Source organism: Chelonia mydas, chromosome 6 (assembly GCF_015237465.2).
Source record: "Chelonia mydas isolate rCheMyd1 chromosome 6, rCheMyd1.pri.v2, whole genome shotgun sequence".
In the NCBI taxonomy this organism is placed as follows: domain Eukaryota; kingdom Metazoa; phylum Chordata; order Testudines; family Cheloniidae; genus Chelonia; species Chelonia mydas.
In genome coordinates, this window is record NC_051246.2 from 76,145,711 (window position 1) to 76,165,176 (window position 19,466).

At 41.8% G+C, this 19,466-nt stretch overlaps 1 protein-coding gene across 1 annotated transcript in view; it reads right to left on the reverse strand.

The window, feature by feature from the left end:
• Nucleotides 1-19,466, reverse strand: part of RYR3 (ryanodine receptor 3) — a 481,354-nt gene that overhangs the window by 211,081 nt on the left and 250,807 nt on the right. The window contains exons 44-47 of the mRNA XM_043549389.1: nt 12,179-12,359; nt 6,557-6,662; nt 4,261-4,381; nt 3,341-3,510 (exon numbers count right to left, since the gene is read on the reverse strand). Coding sequence (XP_043405324.1) covers nt 3,341-3,510; nt 4,261-4,381; nt 6,557-6,662; nt 12,179-12,359 — 578 coding nt within the window. The remainder of the gene's footprint in view (nt 1-3,340; nt 3,511-4,260; nt 4,382-6,556; nt 6,663-12,178; nt 12,360-19,466) is intronic.

A 19,466-nucleotide genomic window follows, 5' to 3' on the forward strand; every position in this document is an offset into this window, starting at 1 on the left:
TTTCTGCTGGTTAGCACACACCCTATGGCAAGCTGCTGGATTTCAGTTGCAGCATAACTTCCACTCCACTACTGATACGAGTCAGTGCATTGCTGGAAAATTCTTATCAGCCTTCAAGGCTTTTGTAATCTTAGGCTGGAAAGAAAACTTTTAAAACTAAAACCATATGGTATTAAGAAATGTGTCCCTAGTTAAAAAAAGCTTTAACTTTTAAGACTATAATTATTTTTCTGAAAAGCTAAATGCAACATATGGTACAGGTGCATGTATGAACCAAAGCTTTCCTGTAAGTTGAATTTTACCTTTCTAAATCCATCCACAAATGGAAAAATATGCATTTCAGTCCAACACAGTAGCTACCATTATCTGAATATTAAAAATGTTAAGATGATGGGCCTTGAGTATTTTTACTTTGTTTTTCTTACCTCTTTTTGATACTGGTTACATTCTGACTTACTGATATGGAGCCTCAGTTACAGGGCAATCCTTCAGCCCTCACTTGATCCTTACTCAAATGAACAGTCCTATTGAAGTCAAGAGGTCTACTCATGTAAGGATTATTTATATGAGTAAAAGCTAGCAAAATAAGGCCCCTAATTATACAAGCAGGAAATTCTTGTAATTGTCATTAATTACCCAACAAGAGTCAGCTATCCAGGCATTGTTATTAACATATGAGACAGAACTACATCAGAAATTTAACAATGTCAAGAGCTCTGCTATTTTAATTATTGTAATACTATCATAACTTGTAGTTATACACTTGGATTTACTATCAAACTCTACACACTGTTTCAATTATACATATGTATTAACAGAAACTATCAAGATTTTGAAGTTTTTCAGCTAGTTCTTGAACCCATACTTTTCCCTCTATGCTCCAGTTAGCTCATTACTTTATTCAATTATACCAATACGTTAAATAAGTGTTTTCAGTTTTAGAATTTTTAAATCGTTCACTAATATTTTTCTTTTATACCACACTCACATTTCTGGAGGTTTGAATTATTATTTAAAAAAATTGTAAAGTGTAAAATCCTGACCCCAACTACTACTGAAGTTGGGAGTTTTGCCATTGACTTCAATGGGCCTAGGATTTCACCCCAGGTATGTATTTGTATTGCAAGAAAAATATTGCCTTTTACTCTTGCTGGAAAGACTAATAATGGTAAGGAGAAAGCAGAGAAAATTTTTACATTTATGTTTCAAGGATGGGAGAATTCTTATAATCAGTTTAACCCTTAGTATACCCATAACAAAAACTATTTAATGCATTATAAACTAGTAGATATATAAATACAGATCTAGACTCACTCTCTCTTTCTCTCTTTCTCTGAGTAGGCCATGTCCTGATAGTCTTAATTAGTTTTTACTATTCTTAATCAGTCTTTATTAGACTAACTGGGTGAACTGTAAGAAAAATTATCCATGAACATAATGGCAATTCTGGGCTTTTATGTGCATCTTACCATTCTCTTCCCTCCACAGTTATAGTTGCTTATAGGGATACAGAAATAAATCTTTACATTATGTTCATTATGCATGTTAACAAATTAATGATCTATAGATTGAGTAGTGCATTATCTCATTCAGTTCCTCAGATCATATCAACTCTAAAAGACAGTCTCAGTGGAAGAATAGTAATGACACCAATGGAAATTAATTGTGTCAGTGACAGTGTTCCATATTCTCAACAACATATTGTTCTTAACAACAGTTGAAAACAATGTTAAGGATCTGATTTCAACATAGATATTTAGAAATACTGAGTTAAATCACTACATTCTAATCTTACAGTCTCACCCTATGTTCTACTCCATTTGTTGGACCTGATTCTCAGCTGCCTTGAAGTTGTGTACCACAGGTATAATTTGCTACCAAATCATAACTCTCCACTCATACTAGTCGTAATTGTTACATCTATTTTACACTCATTTTGTATTGATGTAAATGACCAAGTTAGTTATAAGACATTGGAGAATGAGGCTCTTAATGTGTGGCAGTACATAATGTGTCAGAAAGACGACTATTAGATATGGGTATTATGACTTCTATGCACAAAGAAGAACTATATACAATAGTTTAAATTACTTTTATTTTAGATTAAGTATCACTTTTTGGCCTTTTGGCAAAGATCATGTGTATTTAGATTAAGCAAAATAACAAAAAACAAAGAATAAAAAAGCAGCATCTCCATGGGAAATATAATCTCTCTTCTATGATAGTCCAAACTGAAAACAAATAGATGCCTGTTTCTGTAGAGAAAAGAGTTCTTATTAATGTAAAGGTTCAGAGACTGATCTTTTGAGAGAATCAAAGGAATTGGATTCATAGTATTCCTGGACTGAATGGTAACAGGAAGTACCAGAAAGCTCATGAGAATGTTTCTCATCATAATATGTCCAGGCCCAATTGAAAACCTAAGAATGAATGGATAGTTTGAATAAGAAGATTAATTGTGATGGTGGTTGGTGACCAGATTATGAAACTGAAAAACTGAGGCATCTAATATGACTGACGCACAAAAGACGCTTTGATGAAGTTGAAGAAGATTTGCACAGGAGAATTTGGCAGCTGAGTAAAGAAAGGCTGACCAATCCTCTGTTTCGTAACCTCAGTCAATCATCACTGCTCCTTCTTCTTCATCAGTGTAGATTTAACATTCTGTGCAGTGAATTTGACTCTTATGCAGAGTGCCTCCAGCACCTGCATAAGGAGTTAAAGTAATTCTGGGAACCTGAGAAAAAACATGAGCCTTTCTCTAGTTTTTCATAGAAAACAGATTTCTTGCCCCTCCCCTGTCCCGAACTAACAGTGTCCTTAAAGGAAAAAGGATAAATTATTTTCTCAGGTATGTGAGCAGAGTTCCCATGCATCTGAAGGTGGTCTGGCCCAGTTTGCCACATTTTTCATATTCTTTAAGTTCCTAATCCCTTCAGATCCTATTATATGAATTTTCAGTATTGTGGATGCTGTCCGAGAGCTTTCTAAATGAAACAGTTGAACATATTCATACTAACTGCAATTTATTTTTTAACATATTCTTGTATTGAAATTTCTGGCTTTTTTGTTACCTTATAAGCTCTTTATACTATATTTCTTTGGGGCTTTTTCCTCTCCTAATGCTAGTTCTGAACATTTTTGATCAAACATATGTACTGTATGTTTATAAATCTGTAATTGCATTATTATTGCTTGCTGATATTAGTGAACATTGTGAGAAGGCTTATTTATTACTTTTCCTTTTTATGCAAGACTAACTAAAAAGTTATGTTTTGTAACTCTGATGTAGCCAGTATCCTTAACCAATGTTCCTAATTCTCACTAACAAAATACTTACTGTATCCAGAGAGGCAGATGCTCTTAAGTCTTGTAAAAATCCAACCTCCAGAAGGTGGAGGAGGAAGCTTTGGTCCTTAATACCATAGACACGGTCCAAAAACAGCACCATGGGTGCTTTATGGTCAGGACAGAAACTTGCAGACATGTCTGGCTCGTTGACTGTACCATCTAAAAAAATTTTTAAATATTTAATTTCTATTTCACACAAAAAATGCAGCTCAGCTCAAAATCTCCTAACTTTTTTTTTTCAAATCTTCTAAAAAATTCTAATGTATAATAGAAGACAATAAAATTATAGGATCAAATTCATCAATGAACTAGGCAGTTGCAACACCAGTAAGTTCAATGGCCTAGCATGCATACTTGTGTCCACAGTAAAATTGCCTTGTCTCTTGTTCTAAGCAATCAACATGTATAAAGCAATTTTCTTAACAATAAAGAACTATTATGGAGAAAGAGATAGAGACAGTTAGACACTGCAGAAAGACTGGTTAGAAATTGTAAAAGGCAATCAGAATATGTTTGTAAAGTCACAGCCCCAGTATAAAACATATAAAGGCATTCTTGCTGTTTTTATAGGCCCCTTTTACCTCCTGTGTGGGAGGGCAGGGCAATTATTTGGCATTGATTAAGGAAAGGATGACAACCTGCACTGTACAATTTGTTGATAGGTGCTCCCAGATATTTTCTATGAATTAATGAAATAATTGCTTCTTGTCTTTCTTCTGGCACGGCCAGACAATGTAGCCAAGGGCTCCCCTAGTGCATGTGGGCACAACTCCACTGATTTAGGTGAAGATGCACTCACACCAGGGTTTAATTTAGCCCAAAGTCCATAGAAACTATAGCAACAAAAAAACGTCTGTATATCTATTTAAACACTTTTGAAAAGTCTGCACAATGATAAATTGAAGTTACCTTTGTTAACTGTTGATAGCTTTAGTGGTATACTTATAATCCCAACCAAATCTTCTGTTGGCACAAGAGAACGAAGAATTGACCTGATTCGAATAGCTTCTCCTTTCCCAGTTTGGATAAGCTGTTGAAACACAATCAAACATATAAAAGAAGACATTTAGTTAATTGAAGGGACATCAGAAAAACACTGACAAAACCTAATTGATTGAAATATTAATGCTAAGGGTTTTGTTTGCTTTGTAAATCACTGCAAATCCCCCCCCCCGCCACAAAAAAAACCACAGAGTATATAAAAGGGAGGTTCCAGTTTTCAATCATTCCACCCTTCTTGCCTGTCCCAATTTAAATGGGACGTAACAGATTTCTGAAAACACACTTAGGCTATGACTACACTGAAATCACAGGGTTCAGGCAGACATACCAAAGCTAATTTTTATCTCACTAACTTGGGTACCAGAGCAACAAATCTAGACCTTTAATCATTTTTGTTACTCTTCTCTGGACTTTCTCCAATTTGTCCACATCCTTCCTGAAGTGTGGTGCCCAGAACTGGACACAATACTCCAGTTGAAGCCTAATCAACACAGAGTAGAGTGGAAGAATTACTTTTCAAATCTTGTTTAGAACACTCCCAGAATGCTGTTTCTTTTTTTGCAACACGGTTATACTGTCCACTCATATTTTGCTTGTGATCCACTATGACCCCCCAGATCCCTTTCCACAGTACTCCTTCCTCGGTAGTCATTTCCCATTTTGTATGTGTGCAACTGATTCGGTGCATAATTACTATAAACTTCCAATAATAGTGCCCACTTGCCCTATGTGCCTGTGAAAATCTTCCCCAGAACGTTTATTTATGTGAACTTATTTTGTGTTTAGGTTAGATATTTAGACTATTCAAAACACCCAAACTGATTATTTTTCAAAACAGTTATCTTTGGTCTAAGATCACACAGGGGAAGTTATATGTTCTAAGAAATGGCTGAGAAAGTTATGAGCAAATGAAAAAGAAGAATTAAAAAAATAAATCTGAACTTATTTATGGCACTTTCTATGGCAAAACTTACAATGTAATATACGTTCATTTACAAATATACCATCTTTTCCCCACCATAGAGATGATTCCTATCCAGCATCAATATCAGTACAGTTTTGCAAATTATCCACTGCTGTGTGATGAATTAAATACAGACAAGCTAATCTTTATGTGAGTAGCCACATAATCATCGGTTTACATTAGCAGCTCCTGCAAGGTATGCTACAGGACAATAAAACTAATGTGGTAAAATCAACTAGCAAGTGGACAGTTCACTTGTCAGTAGCTTGCAAAGTTTGTTTTTATCAAAGAATAATTAACTCTATTCCTTAAGAGTGGAAGTTACGGGTTTTTTAATTTCTCCTACATTCTATTTCTATCCTGAAGACTCACATTTTATTTTCAACTCTTTATAGTTACATTTAATCAAATCATTAGAGATCAAGAAGAATGGTCAGAGCATCTATGATTTCTTTTCTATCCTACTTATAAGGCATCAGCATCACCAACTGACGTACCATATTTGAGGAGGCAGTGCTGCCTAGTGGATAGGGCACTGCACTATAAGACCTGTAAAGTGAAATCCTAATCTCTCTGAAGTCAATGGCAAAACTCCCATTGACTTCAATGGAACCTGGATTTTGGTCCTGGGTTCTATTTCACAACTCTGATACTGACATGCTGACTGAACTTGGATGAATCACTTCACCTCTGTGTTTCTCTATGCCCTCTTCCACCACTTGTCTCTTACCTAATTAAATATTTCAGGGCAGCAACTACCTCTCAGCTTTGTGCCCCAGTCTTAGTCGGGATCTCTACACATTGTTGTCATACAGATATAATAATAAAGGTCCTTGGGTTCCAGACTACTTACTCAATACATGACCCTAGGCAATTCATATAATTTCATTGCAGCATAACTAATCCAGCTATAAAACAATGTATAAAAGCAGGTCCTTCAAACAATCAAACAAAACTCTTATATTTCATCTGAGTTAAGCTGCCTAGATGAGAAGTTTTATACTTATGCTCATAATATAAGTCAAGGGAAATACTGTGATTCCTTTATTAGTCCAACACATATGCTAATATCCAAAATCTTGGGCTCACGTAATATCAGTGTTAGCAATAATTATAGTTTACTTTATATAATGTGTACTCAGTATGGTGTCACTTGAATGGACAGAAATATTTGCAACTTGTATATTTTACCCAACTCCTTTTACTTTTATTTCTGAGCAAGGGAGCAAAACCACTTACATGCATTTCTGGTGCACAGCGTCCAAGCAAGTCTATCAGAGCTGAATAAAAGGACATGATGGCATTGCCCATGTGCACAATCTCTTCTTCCTCCTCTTCTTCAACACTGCTGAAAAGGAACCAAAAAATGAGAATATTTTGGCTGACATAGGATAGCCTAAAATAAGGTTGGATTCTTCATTATAGGGATGACTCTGTAAAACTTTAGACTGAAGCTCCAGCTGACTGAAAGATGACTTTATTGATCTATTTCTTGTGTCTGGTCACAGGTTAATTTCTTCTACACTAAGAAATACACTTATTATTCACTTTTTCTTCAGGTTTTATTGTAGCCTTTATTTTATAAGTTAGCCCAGAATAGGTAGGAAAAGTCTTTTGTGTTTTCTGTTTAAAAATTATTTTTCATTAACTGTAGCATGTTCCCTGTGTACATTTTGTATGAAAAGTCCAATTATAAATTATGTAGCCTGTTCCACATCTGAAAGTTCACACTAATACTTATGTATCTAAAACATGTATTGGGTTCTCAAGTTTGCTGTGCACCCATACAGAGAATTATTTGCCCTAATTTAGGTCCTATACATATTAAGTTAAGTGATAGGTCCAATTTCTCTTTGAAAAAGACAGTTACCTTTTCCGTAACTGGTGTTCTTTGAGATGTGTTGTTCATGTCCATTCCACATTAGGTGTCTGTGCTCGCCACATGCACTGGTGCTGTAAGTTTTTCCCTCAGCAGTGTCCATAGGGGACTGGCTCTGGCACCCTCTGGAGTGGCGCCACCGGCTCCCCCTACCCTCAGTTCCTTCTTGCTGGAAACTCTGACAGTCAGGAAGGAGGGTGGGTTGTGGAATGGACATGAGCAACACATCTCAAAGAACAACAGTTATGGAAAAGGTAACTGTCTTTTCTTCTTCGAGTGCTTGCTCATGTCCATTCCACATTAGGTGACTCCCAAGCAGTATCCCTGGAGGTGGGTAGGAGTTCATGGATGTGTTGATTGCAGCACAGCTCTGCCGAACCCAGCACCATCCCTGGCCTGCTGAGTGATGGCATACTAAGCTGTGAACGTGTGAAGAGAGGACCACGTCATGGCTCTACAGATGTCCTGGATAGGGAGGGATGTGAGACAGGAAGGCCGCCGAAGACGCTTGAGCTCTAGTTGAGTGGGCTCTTACAATCGGTGGTGGCAGAACTCTCGCTTGGTCATAACAGGTCCTTATGCATGAGGTGATCCAATTGGAAATCCTCTGTGAGGACACTGGAAAGCCCTTCATCCTATCTGCTGTAGCGATGAAGAGTTGAGATGATTTTTGGAAAGGCTTGATAAGCTCTAAGTAAAAAGCCAAGGTCCTTTGGAAGTCCAGCGCGTGAAGACACCTCTCTTTGCTGCTCTTGTGTGGTTTGGGACAGAACACTGGGAGGAAGATTTCCTGGTTCACATGGAAGGTGGATACCACCTTCGGCAGGAAGGCTGGGTGGGGTCGCAGCTGAACCTTGTCTTTGTAGAAGACCATGTACGGTGGTTCTGAGGTCAAGGTTCTAATCTCAGAGACTCGTCTTGCCGATATCACTGCCACCAGGAACATGACCTTCCACGACAGGTGGAAAAAGGAGCAGGAGCCCAGCGGCTCAAAGGACAGGCCTGTGAGCCTAGAGTGGACCAAGTTAAGATCCCACTGCGGGACAGGAGCCCGCACCTGTGGGAAGAGTCTCTTGAGACCTCTCAAGAATTTGACCGTCACATAATGGGAAAACGCAGTCTGTCCTTGAATCGATGGGTGCAAAGCAGAGATGGCTGTGAGATGCACTCTAACAGAAGTATGTGCCAGGCCCTGGTTCCTCAAATGAAGCCGGTAATCTAAGACAGATTGTAATGGAATGAGAGATACCACGCTCGGATGCTCAGGAGGAAGAGATACCATGCCCGGATGCCCAGTGGGAAAACCTTGTCCACTTGGCCAGGTAAGTCAGTCTGGTTGAGGGCTTCCTACGTCCCTTGAGGACCTGTTGGACCTCCTCCAAACAGGTCTGCTCCTCCAGGTTCAGCCACACAGCATCCATGCCAAGAGGTGGAGGGATGTGAGGCTGGGGTGCAAGAGCCAACCATGGTCTTGTGACTGCAGGTCCGGTCGGTTGGGCAAGGGACAGGGAGGGGCTGCTGTCAGGTTCATGTGTGTGCCAAACCAGTGCTGGCAAGGCCCCACTGGGGCGATCACGATAACATGTGCCTTGTCTCTCTTGATCTTTGTCAGTAGCTTGCTGATGAGCAGAATTGGTGGGAACGCATACATCAGGCCCCCCCAACCATGACAGGAGGAAGGCATCGGAGAGGGATCCTCTGCTCAGACCTTGCTGAGAACAGAATCAATGGCTCTTCCTGTTCCGTGTGGTGGCAAATAGGTCACCTTGGGGAGTCCCCCACCTTTGGAAGATCATGCAAGCTAGCTCCAGGCGGAGCGACCACTTGTGGTAAGAGGAGAAGTCCCTGCTGAGCTGGTCCGCCAGTGTATTCTTGATGTTGGGAAGGTGACAAGCTGCTGGGTGGATTTTGTGGCTGATGCAGAAGTGCCTCCTGACAGAGAGCCAACAAGCATGCTTCCCCCTGCCTGTTGATGTAGAACATCGAGGCTCTATTGTCAGTCAGGACTCATACCACTTGCCTGACAGGAGGGGTAGGAAGAGTCCACATGCCAGCCAGACCACTCTGAGCTCTTTGATGTTTATGTGCAACTTTGGCCTCCTCCGGTTACCACATCCCGTATCTGGAGGTCACCGAGATGCGCCCCCGAGCTGAGGTCCAAGGCATCCGACACCAACTCAATAGAGTTGTCAAACGGAACCCACTCCAGGACTGTCCTGTGATCAGTCCACCATCGCACCGAGGTAAGTATCACCTGGGGAATGGTAATGATCTTTTCCAGAGGGTCTCGGGACTGGGAATAGACCATCCCCAGCCACTGCTGCCTGGGCCGCATCTGAAGCCTGGCATGGTTGTCTTAGCCTCTCCTTGTGGATAACCACCTCAACCACAAGGGAACTGGGGTCTGGGTGGGAGTATAAGCACTCACGCCCTTTGGTTGGCACAAAGTACTTGCGTTCAATCCTCTTAGAGATAGGGGACATGGAAGAGGGGGTCTGCCACAGGGCATTAGTGATTTTGGAAACCCCTTCATGAAGAAGTAGAGCCACCCTGTCAGGAGCCGAGGAGCAGAGGACATCAAACAGAGAGTCCGAGGGCTCTTTCAGTTCCTCTGCCTGAAGTCCCTCTTCAAAAGTTCCTGGTGCGTTTTGGCGTCATCCTGAGGAACTAGGTGAGGGGGCCCTGTGATAGCCTCGTCTGGCAACATCTGGCTGGTGCCACGGGAACCTCAACATTCTTTGGTGGTCCAGTAGCTTACTCCCCATGGTTCTCCTGGACCTCTGGGGTCTTACCCCCCTGAAGCCTCGAGCACTGGAGAGGGACAGGATACCGAGGCCTCTGGCCTCTCTGAGGCTCCCGAAACCAACTGGGCAGCCTGGGAAGGTTGGCTGAACCCCCAAGGGTTCCATGGGTACCATGGCCCCAGCCACTGCACTTGGGACCATGGGACAGGTTTCGGTGCTGATGATGTAGGCAGCATCTCTGGTACCGGGGCTTGTCCCACAGTCAGGGAACCTCGCTCTGTGCTGGAGCTATAAGCAGAGCGGTCGGTAGCAGGCAACCAGGATTGGGTGAAGCGGTGGCTCTTGTCTGACTGGTGCCAGTTGCTGCGTCCTGAAGCCGACCTGTCCGAGCGAGACAGGAGTCTTGGTCGGGATCTCTGGGACCTTCTTGACAGGAGCCGTGAAGGGAGACCGGTGCCAGGTTGTGGACGGCACTGGCGGAGCACTGTGTACAGAGGGTACAGAGGCCACGGTGCTCGGTGTGGAGTCGGACTGCTGCTTCAGTGCCAGAGTGAGTGCTGAGTCCATTAAGAGCGCTTTCAGATGGATATGGCACTCCTTCTTTGTCCTAGGTTTGAAGGATTTGCAGATCCGACACTTGTTGCTCATGTGCCTCTCACCTAAGCACCTTAGGCATCTGGTATGAGGATTGCTGAGGGGCACAGGCCGTTTGCAGCAATCACAGGGCTTAAAGCCTGGGCACTGGGGCATGCCCCATCCCCTGGCTGAGTCTCGTTCGGGACTACGAGAACTTCAAGAACTATTACTACAGGTAACTAACTGTAACAACAATTACCTACAACTATACTACAAGTTCTACAGAGTTTGAACAAACAGAGAACGAGACAATGCTAGCTGAAGAAGCAGACGTTCCAGCACTGTCACTGATGGCAGGAAGAAACCGAGGGTGGGTAAGCCGACAGCGCCCCTTATACTGCGCCATGCGGGCACCACTCCAGAGGGTGCCAGAGCCGGTCCCCTATGGATACTGCTGAGGCAAGCACACATCCCTAATGTGGAATGGACATGAGCAAACACTCAAAGGATAATAATTGTTTACTCTTCAATTATGTTTTTAGGATGCTGTCTACCATCAAAGAAGAGTTATCAACTTTTAATTGATTTGTAAAGTCGAAAAACTACTGCACTGCATGGAAATGTGAGTGCGGTCATAGACAGGAGTTTGTTGACAGGAGGATTCTGTGACAATGACCAATTCAAAAATGTACTCTACAGTGTGGTTTAGAAAAATATGTCCGATTGCTTTAGAAAAATGGAAGGACAAACTTCAAGACATTTCTTACGCTGAGATTTTCAAAGCACATTAGGGGATTTAGACAAGTATCTTTCAATCTGTTGAACTGCTTTGAAAACCTCAGCCTTAATCTTTTCTTTCAGAATTCCAGAAGCAAAAACATTTCTTCTGTGTAAAGTATTCAATAATACATAGAGTTTATTGAATCTTGGCTGGGGTAGGGGGTAAAATGGGGCCAGCTCGGGTCACCCTTCCCCTCATCCAAGAACTGTGCAGAGAAGACATCACCTCCACCACTCTTGGGCACTAAGACCTAGGAGGTACCCTTCTTACCTCCGGCCATGTGGCTTCAGGGGAAAAACTGCAGGGAGGAACCAGTCAGAAACTCCAGGTCAGAGCAGAAGCAGCCAAAGCAGGGACCTTCAGACAGCCAGAGAATGTTGTACAATTTTGACAGGACTTCTGAGGTCCGTGCTCATTGGCTCTGTGTGTGTGCTCCAACCCTCTTGTTCCCCACAACTCTCATAATCTCTTCACCTCAATTTCATACCACACCTGCTCCTCTACCCTACTCTTTCCTGCCCTGTCCCCTACACCTTCTTTCCCTTCCATGTCCTCTCTCCCTTCACTTTTCCTTCTATTTAGCTGATCCCCTCCTAACTAAACCCAGCCTAAAAAGCAATCATGGAGCTAACATGAAGTTTACTGTTGTCACACTGTTCACTCTGCTTGTGTGTTATCCTTCCCCGTCCCCCCTCTGTCTGTCTTATCAATTTACATGTAAACTCTTTGAGGTAGGGACTGTCTGCTGCTCTGTGTCTATACAGTGCCTAGCACAATGGGGCAAACATGGTTAGTTATTAGGTACTACTGTAGTATACAAGATTAATAATTCAGCTAATGAAACATCAGCATTTGCCAAAAGAGCATATACATTTACTTACACTTCTCTTTTATAGCACTGAGATGGAAGGTCAAGAGTTGGGTTCTCTGAGATCTTAATAGCTCCTTGCATAGCTGCCAGCAAACCATTTCCTCCTTCTCCTCTAAGAGCTGGCCCAAAGCATTCTGGGCGTCGAATAAGGAGCTTGACAACAACACTAGCATTTTCCTCAACACTTTCACCTAAAGACCAACAGGACACGTTAGCCTCTTATATAAAAGCCAATATACTTCTTCTGAAAGGCAACCACTAATTTATGAACAGTTTGGATTTTTCCCTAAATTTTACAGTACATAAAATAATAGAGAGAGAGAAAAACAAACTTTTTTTTTTAAAAGGAAAAAATGCTAAATTTACAGCACCAGAGATAAATCTTCTTCTTAATCAAAGAGCAGTTAGTATACAGGGAATGACAGTGTAAACGCCTGCAAACTGCCTTGGCCAAAGTTCAACAACCTTAACTTAGAAGATTGACTTCTAGGGTTGCCAGGGGAATTCATTTCCATGATTACTTCTGTCTTTTTCCTCTCTTCTGAGATGGCCAACAAAGGCAGCAACTGTGGTAGTAGCTTCTGAAGTGTCCATGCAGGAAATGGACTGAGAACTCATTTCACATAAATAATTAAACCATCACTATAAGGTAACAAAAATGGTTACTAACCTTCTGTAATTGCTGTTCTTTGAGATGTGTTGCACATGTTCATTCCACTCTTGGCATGAGTGCAGCCTGCAAGTCATTGGAAACTTTTCCTTCAGTGGTACTGCCAGGATGGCTGAAACGCCCTCTGACATTCTGGGCCAATGCATCCAAGTATAAAGGGCCCAGCCATCCCAGAGTCCCCTCAGTTCCTTTTTGCTGGACAACCCCAATGCACAGAAGTAGATGAGTGGGTCATGGATTGAACATGTGTAACACATCTCGAAGAACAGTTATGGAAGTTTAGTAACTATTTTTTCTTGAGTGATTGCGCATGAACATTCCACACTTGGCAACTCACAAGCTATAAACCAGGTGGTGGTATAGGAGTCGATGTGCACACAGACTGAAGTACAACTCGCTCAAATTTAGCATAGTTTCTAGAGTACTGAGTGATGGCATAATGGGATGCAAAGGTGTGGACTGAAAATCAGGTAGCCTCTCTACAAATTCCTGGATAGGGGCATGCACAAGAAATGCAGTCGAAGCCACTTGAGATCTTGTCAAATGAGCAGTTACTCTGCTTGAAGGAGAATGCCAGTCAGGACATAACATACATGAACACAAGAGGCTATCCATGATGAAATTCTTTGTGAAGAGATTGGGAAATCTTTCATCCCATCTGCCATGACCACAAATATTTAGGCTGACAAATGGTACTGTTTAGTTCTATGTAGAACACCAAAGCCCTTCTAACATCTAGGGTGTGCAGGCATTGCTTATCTCTATTTTAGGAAAGTAAATCAAGTGGTTAATATGGAAGTTAGAAATCACTTTAGAGAGAAATCTTGGATGTGGGCTGTCATAAATATAAAGGGAAGGGTAACAACTTTTATATGTGCAGTAACATAAAATCCCTCCTGGCCAGAGGTACAGAATCATTTTACCTGTAAGGGGTTAAGAAGCTCAAATAACCTGGTTGGCACCTGACCAAAAGGACCAACAAGGAAAGAAGATACTTTCAAATCTGGTGGGTGGAGGGGGGGAAAAGAGGTTTTGTTTGTGCTCTCTTTGTTAGTTCTCTCTCAGACAGAGAGAGACCAGGGCAGGAAAAAACATCTCCTAAAAACATACCTGAGCATCTAAGATTACAAAAATTGTAAGTTAAGCAAGGAAATGCATTAGATTATCTTTTGTTTTAGCTTGTGAATTTTCCCTATTCTATGAGGGAGGTTTATTCCTGTTTTTGTAACTTTGAAGTTGAGCCCAGAGGGGAATCCTCTGTGTTTTGAATCTTTTTATCACCCTGTAAAATTACCTTCCAGCCTGATTTTACAGAGGTGCTGCTTTTACTTTTTGCTTTATAATAAAGTTCTTCTTTTAAGAACCTGATTGATTTTAGTGTACTAAAAAGAAAGGGTCTGGTCTATACTTTTATTAAAGGCAATTGGTTGGAATATTATTCTTAAGCCTCCCCAAGAAAGGGGGTGAACAGGCTTGGGGGGACATTTTGGGGAAATAGGAACTCCAAGTGGTCCTTTTCCTGAATCTTTGTCTAAATCACTTGGTGATGGCAGCAATACCGTCCAAGGACCAGGAAAGGATTTGTGCCTTGGGGAAGTTTTTAATCTAAGCTGGTAGAAATAAACTTAGGGGGTCTTTCTTGCGGATCCCCACATCTGTATCCCAGAATTCAGAGTGGGCAGAGAACCCTGACAAGGGCATAGATATACTTAATCCTTCTAGAAAACTGTATAAAGAGGTTCAGACATCAGAGCATTCAGCTCAACAACCATCCAGGCCATAGTGATGGCTACCAAAAAAAGCCACTTAAATTGACAGGTGTAAGTAGGAAGCACATTGCTAAAGGCTTAAATGAGACCCCATAAGCTTAAAGAAAACTAAGTGTAAGTCCCAGAGAGGAACAGGTTCCTTCATCTGTGGGTAGCCTTTCAAAAGTCTGATTGACATAGCATTAGAAAATATGGAACGGCTGTCCATGTGAGGATGGAAAGCTGATATTCCTGCCAAGAGGACCTTGAGAGAACTAATCACCAAACCTTGATATTTGGGAACAATAAATAGTCCAGGACATGCTGGATTGAGTACTGCATTGGCAAAACTTCGAATTGATAAGACCAGAAGGAAAATTGCTTCTATTTTGAAATATAAGTAGCCCTGGTGGAGGGCTTTCTGTTATTTAACAAGACATCCCAAACTTGCTCCAAACAAGACTCCTCTCTAGGATTTAGCCAGCTTCCAGGATACCAAATGAAGTGCCTGCAGGTTTGGATGGAACAGCCAACCATAACACTGCGAAATGATGTCTGGGTCCATAGGAAGTGAAATCAGAGCCTCTCCGATAGATCCATGAGAGTGGAGAACCAGTGCTCCTAGGGCAATGCTGTGGCTATTAGTATAACTCAGGCATGGTCCCACTTGATCTTTAGCAACTCTCTGTGTAGGAGTGGAATTGGAGGAAAAGCATAGCAGAATTGTTCAGCCAGGGTAGTAGGAAAGTGTCTGTGACGGAACCCGAACTGCAACCCTGTATGGAACAAAACTGATGGCATTTTCTGTTAGTTTTGGTTGTGAATAGTTAGGGGGTTTCTGTTAGTTTTGGTTGTGAATAGATCTATCTGGGGATTTCCTCACTGCTGGAAAATGCACCTGGCTACATCCAGGCAGAAAGACCACTCGTGGTGATTTGTAAACAATCTGCTTAGATGGTCTGCAAGCTCACTCTGCACCCCTGGAAGGTAAGAGGTTTCAAGACTGATTTAACTGATAGAGCAAAAGTTCCAGAGGTGAATGGACTCTTGACAAAGTGGGGAAGAGCAGACATTGATGTGTAGAGACATGTCTTGGGAGGACCATAAACTCTGAGGGGACCCAGATGAGCACCCCAACTCAGAACAGATGCATCTGTCACCAATGTCAGTGAAGGCTGAGGTTGGACACAGTGAACACCTTCACACACATTGAGTAAGTGAGCTCTATAATCATCAGAAGGGGATGAGATGCCTCATGAGGAAACTGCCTCATCAGGGGAGGAGGACAATGAAGTCAGCACAGGTTGAGGCTGCCCCTCCTCCATAAGCTGTCCAGCAGACTTCTCTTGAACCACCACTTCCTGCTCACCACCGGGCCCAGAACCGGACTCAGGAACAGGCAGTGTCTGGAGAGTAGACTCCTTGTGCCTCTCCGAGGAGACAGAGCAGGAATGCCTTATGTATGACTTGGAAACTGAGGGGAATCTTCAGATTCCAAAAGAACCATTGGAAGGGTGGTGGACGCCAGTAACTCTTGGCCATTGCAGCTTGAGGATCTCAAGGCAACCCCAGGTAATAACACCTAGGTGGGGAGTAGCATGACTGGCTCTGAGGCTGGGAAACATAGGAACCAATCTCCAATTCAGAGAAGGACGAATCACTCTCTGCTGACCAAGGTCGGGTGTGGCGGGGGAGGCTTCCAATTATGCTGGAGAATGGTGCCGAGTCAGTAAAGATTGTAAAACAGCTAACATTGCATGGTACCAGTGGGGGCATAAAGTCTGAGGCCAAGGAGGTTGCTGCAGTACTCGCCCACCTCTGTCTGCCAGTACCAGGAACGTGGTTTCCTGCACCACCAGGGACACAGGTACCGACAGACTCAGCAGATCTCTAACTGCTGCAAATGCCTCCAGCATGGTCAGTACCAAGATGGGCTCAAGTCATTGTGGTCAAAAATGGAGAGGGCACCTCTTCAGGCCTCAGACTCAACAGTGCCTGCCTCAGTGCTGGAGCCAATGGTGCTGGTTTCAACACTACCTGAGAAGAGGAATGCTTGGATTTTGGCTGTACTCTACTCTTATCCCCATGCTTAGAGGATTTGGTTGCCAGCAGCTTTGCTTTCTCGATGATCTGTCCATAGATCTCATGCCTCTTCTTGGGCACTGGAGAGGGCAAGTGGTGCCAAATCTCAGGCAGCATAAAAGGCACACTACTAACCAAACCCAAAGCACTTGATGCCGAATCAGGACAGCTAGGCTCTGACGGAAGTCTCAGGGCTGCTTCCAGGAGCAAAAACTTCAGCCTGGCTTCTCTGTCTTTAGTCTTTGACTTAAAGTTCTTGCAAATCTGGCAGTGATTCTGAATATGAGCTTCCCCAAGCATTTCAAGCAGTTTGGGTGCCTGTCACTGTCGGGCATTGGCCCAGAACAAAAGACACAGGACTTGAAGCATGGTGACCAAGGCATCCCTCAGTACCAAGAAACAGAAACCCCAGATCTGGGGATTGAAAAAGAACACTAAAAGTAAACTAACACTTACTAAGTACTAAGCAACCATAAAACGAGATAACTATTCACAAGAGCATTTGCTAAGGCAAACCATGAAATTCCAAAAACTATCACAGGTGGTAAGAAGGGACTGAGGGGGCTCTGGGGCAGCTGGGTCCTTTATTTTGAAGTTTAGTGGTGTGCGACAGCAGAAGGTGCTCAAGCCACCCTGATGGGTATCACTGAAATAAAAATTTCTGACTACTGTGCATGGGGCGCACATACACCAAAAATGAAATGCATATGTGCAATCACTCAAAGAAGAATTTTCTGTTCATTGCCAACCAGGGCCAATATTCCAACTAGTGACCTGGATCAATCATAAAATTTAAATTCCTGATTACCAGTCCCTGGAAGCATTCATTTAAAGCTTTAGAAAATGTACTACAGGGGACAATGAAGCACTGTTATAAGGATAAATACTAACTTAACAGGCTCCCTCACATTCAGATTGTATAAAACTCAGTGCATTCCCCCCCAGTTAAAAGATTAATTGTTCTAAATGGCCAGTGTTTTTTATGAAAGAAACTGATATTATTTCAGTGGTCCAACAGAAATGGAGATTGTTGCTAAACATTGTATCATCTATGTTCTAGCACAAAGAATATCTGTTGTGATCCAGCAACTAAATCTTCTCAGCTTGACTAAGGAATGTCAAATCCTCCAAGGATTGATACATCTGCCCTCTAGACATGGTAATTTAACTGTAGTAAAAAAGTAACTCAAATTATTTTCAATATATGTTTAGGTAGGGATAAATATGTTTTGCTTGCTATATGAAGGCTTTAAATAGAATCCTTCTCAATTTCTACATATAACGCATACTATAGCTCAGATTAAGTATTTCACACCTTGCCTCATCCTACTTTAAATCACAGTTATAACTCTGCCTTGGAATAGATTCTGCCTGCTTTCATTTTATATCATCATCTAGTTTTGCATACAGGCATTTACGTTAAAAAATTTGGTTTGATTTAGTTGGAATGGTTAAGCAAATACTTTTGTAAAGTTGAATTACATAGTGAACATAATACAAGCAACACTTTCCATGGCCATTTCAATGACTCAACAAAACTAATACCCTTAGACATTTTTATTCAGAACACTTTCTAATATTTAACTGCACACCAAACACCTGATGTTCCTGCAGCCTTGCATGTATGGAGTCAGTGGGGAGGGGGTGTGGGATTGTATGCATACCTGTTGCAAAATCAGACTCCAAATGCGAATACAATTACATTACAATTTTATTAAAAGAAAACTACTGACACAGTTTTGCCTGAATAGTTTATCTCCTGAACATCTATCTAACCTGTTCTTGAATGAGAGAAGTGATAATGCTTCATCCACCTCCTTTGGTGGATAATGCCCTGTTTCTCCCCCTGTTAAGTGATATTTCCTAGGGTAGAGAATTGGTGGTGAAACATGTGGGGTTTATACTACTTACTTAAACTGGAGGTGAAAGTGGGTTTGTGAAAGGCAAAGCAATTTACATATGACTATAAGTTAGAGGTGTGTGGAAAGGAAAGCTCTATCTTAAAACAGGGAGATCAAATTCATCCCTAGTGTAGCCCACTAAATTCAACGAAATTACACCCAGAATTAATTAGGTCTAAATATTTTTTTACAACTTCTCGCAGGTTGCAATTGTTGGCCCCCTTAGCATGTAAGTTTTACTTGTGTTGTATGACCACTGAATACCAAATTGGTGCAAGCTTTACTACTTAACTTCTTAGAGCCCACTGTAACCTATGCCACAGTCTAACTCAATGATGAATTTGGCCTGGAGATCTCCGTGGGAGTTGCATCAGCTTACACCAGGCAATACTTTAGCCCAGTATTAAATCTAATGTATTTATAGGCATTTCTATGATGCTTGTATCTCAGTAACTCAAATATTTCTTAATTTATCTTTGCAACACCCCTCTGAGGTAGTAAAATAGTATTATCCCTATTTTATAGATGAGAAATTCAGGCAGAAGATGATTAATGGTCTGATTTACAGAAGTGCTGAGTACCTGCAACTCTCATTGGCACTGGAACCTGAAGGTGCTCAAAAGGGGCCTTGAGAGGTCATCTAGTTCTTCCTCCATGCTAGTGCAGGACCAAGTATACTTGGACAATCCCTGATAGGGGTTTGTCAAACTGTTCTTAAAAACCTCCAATGACGGGAAATCCACAGCCTGCCTTGGAAGTCTATTCCAGTGCTTAATTATGCTTATAGTTAGAACATATTTTCCCAATATCTTGCATTACACCTTTGTTCGTAGTATGAGTGGAAATTTGTCTTCATATAAAGCCTTTCATTTGGGTATAACAAAGAAATTTACAACT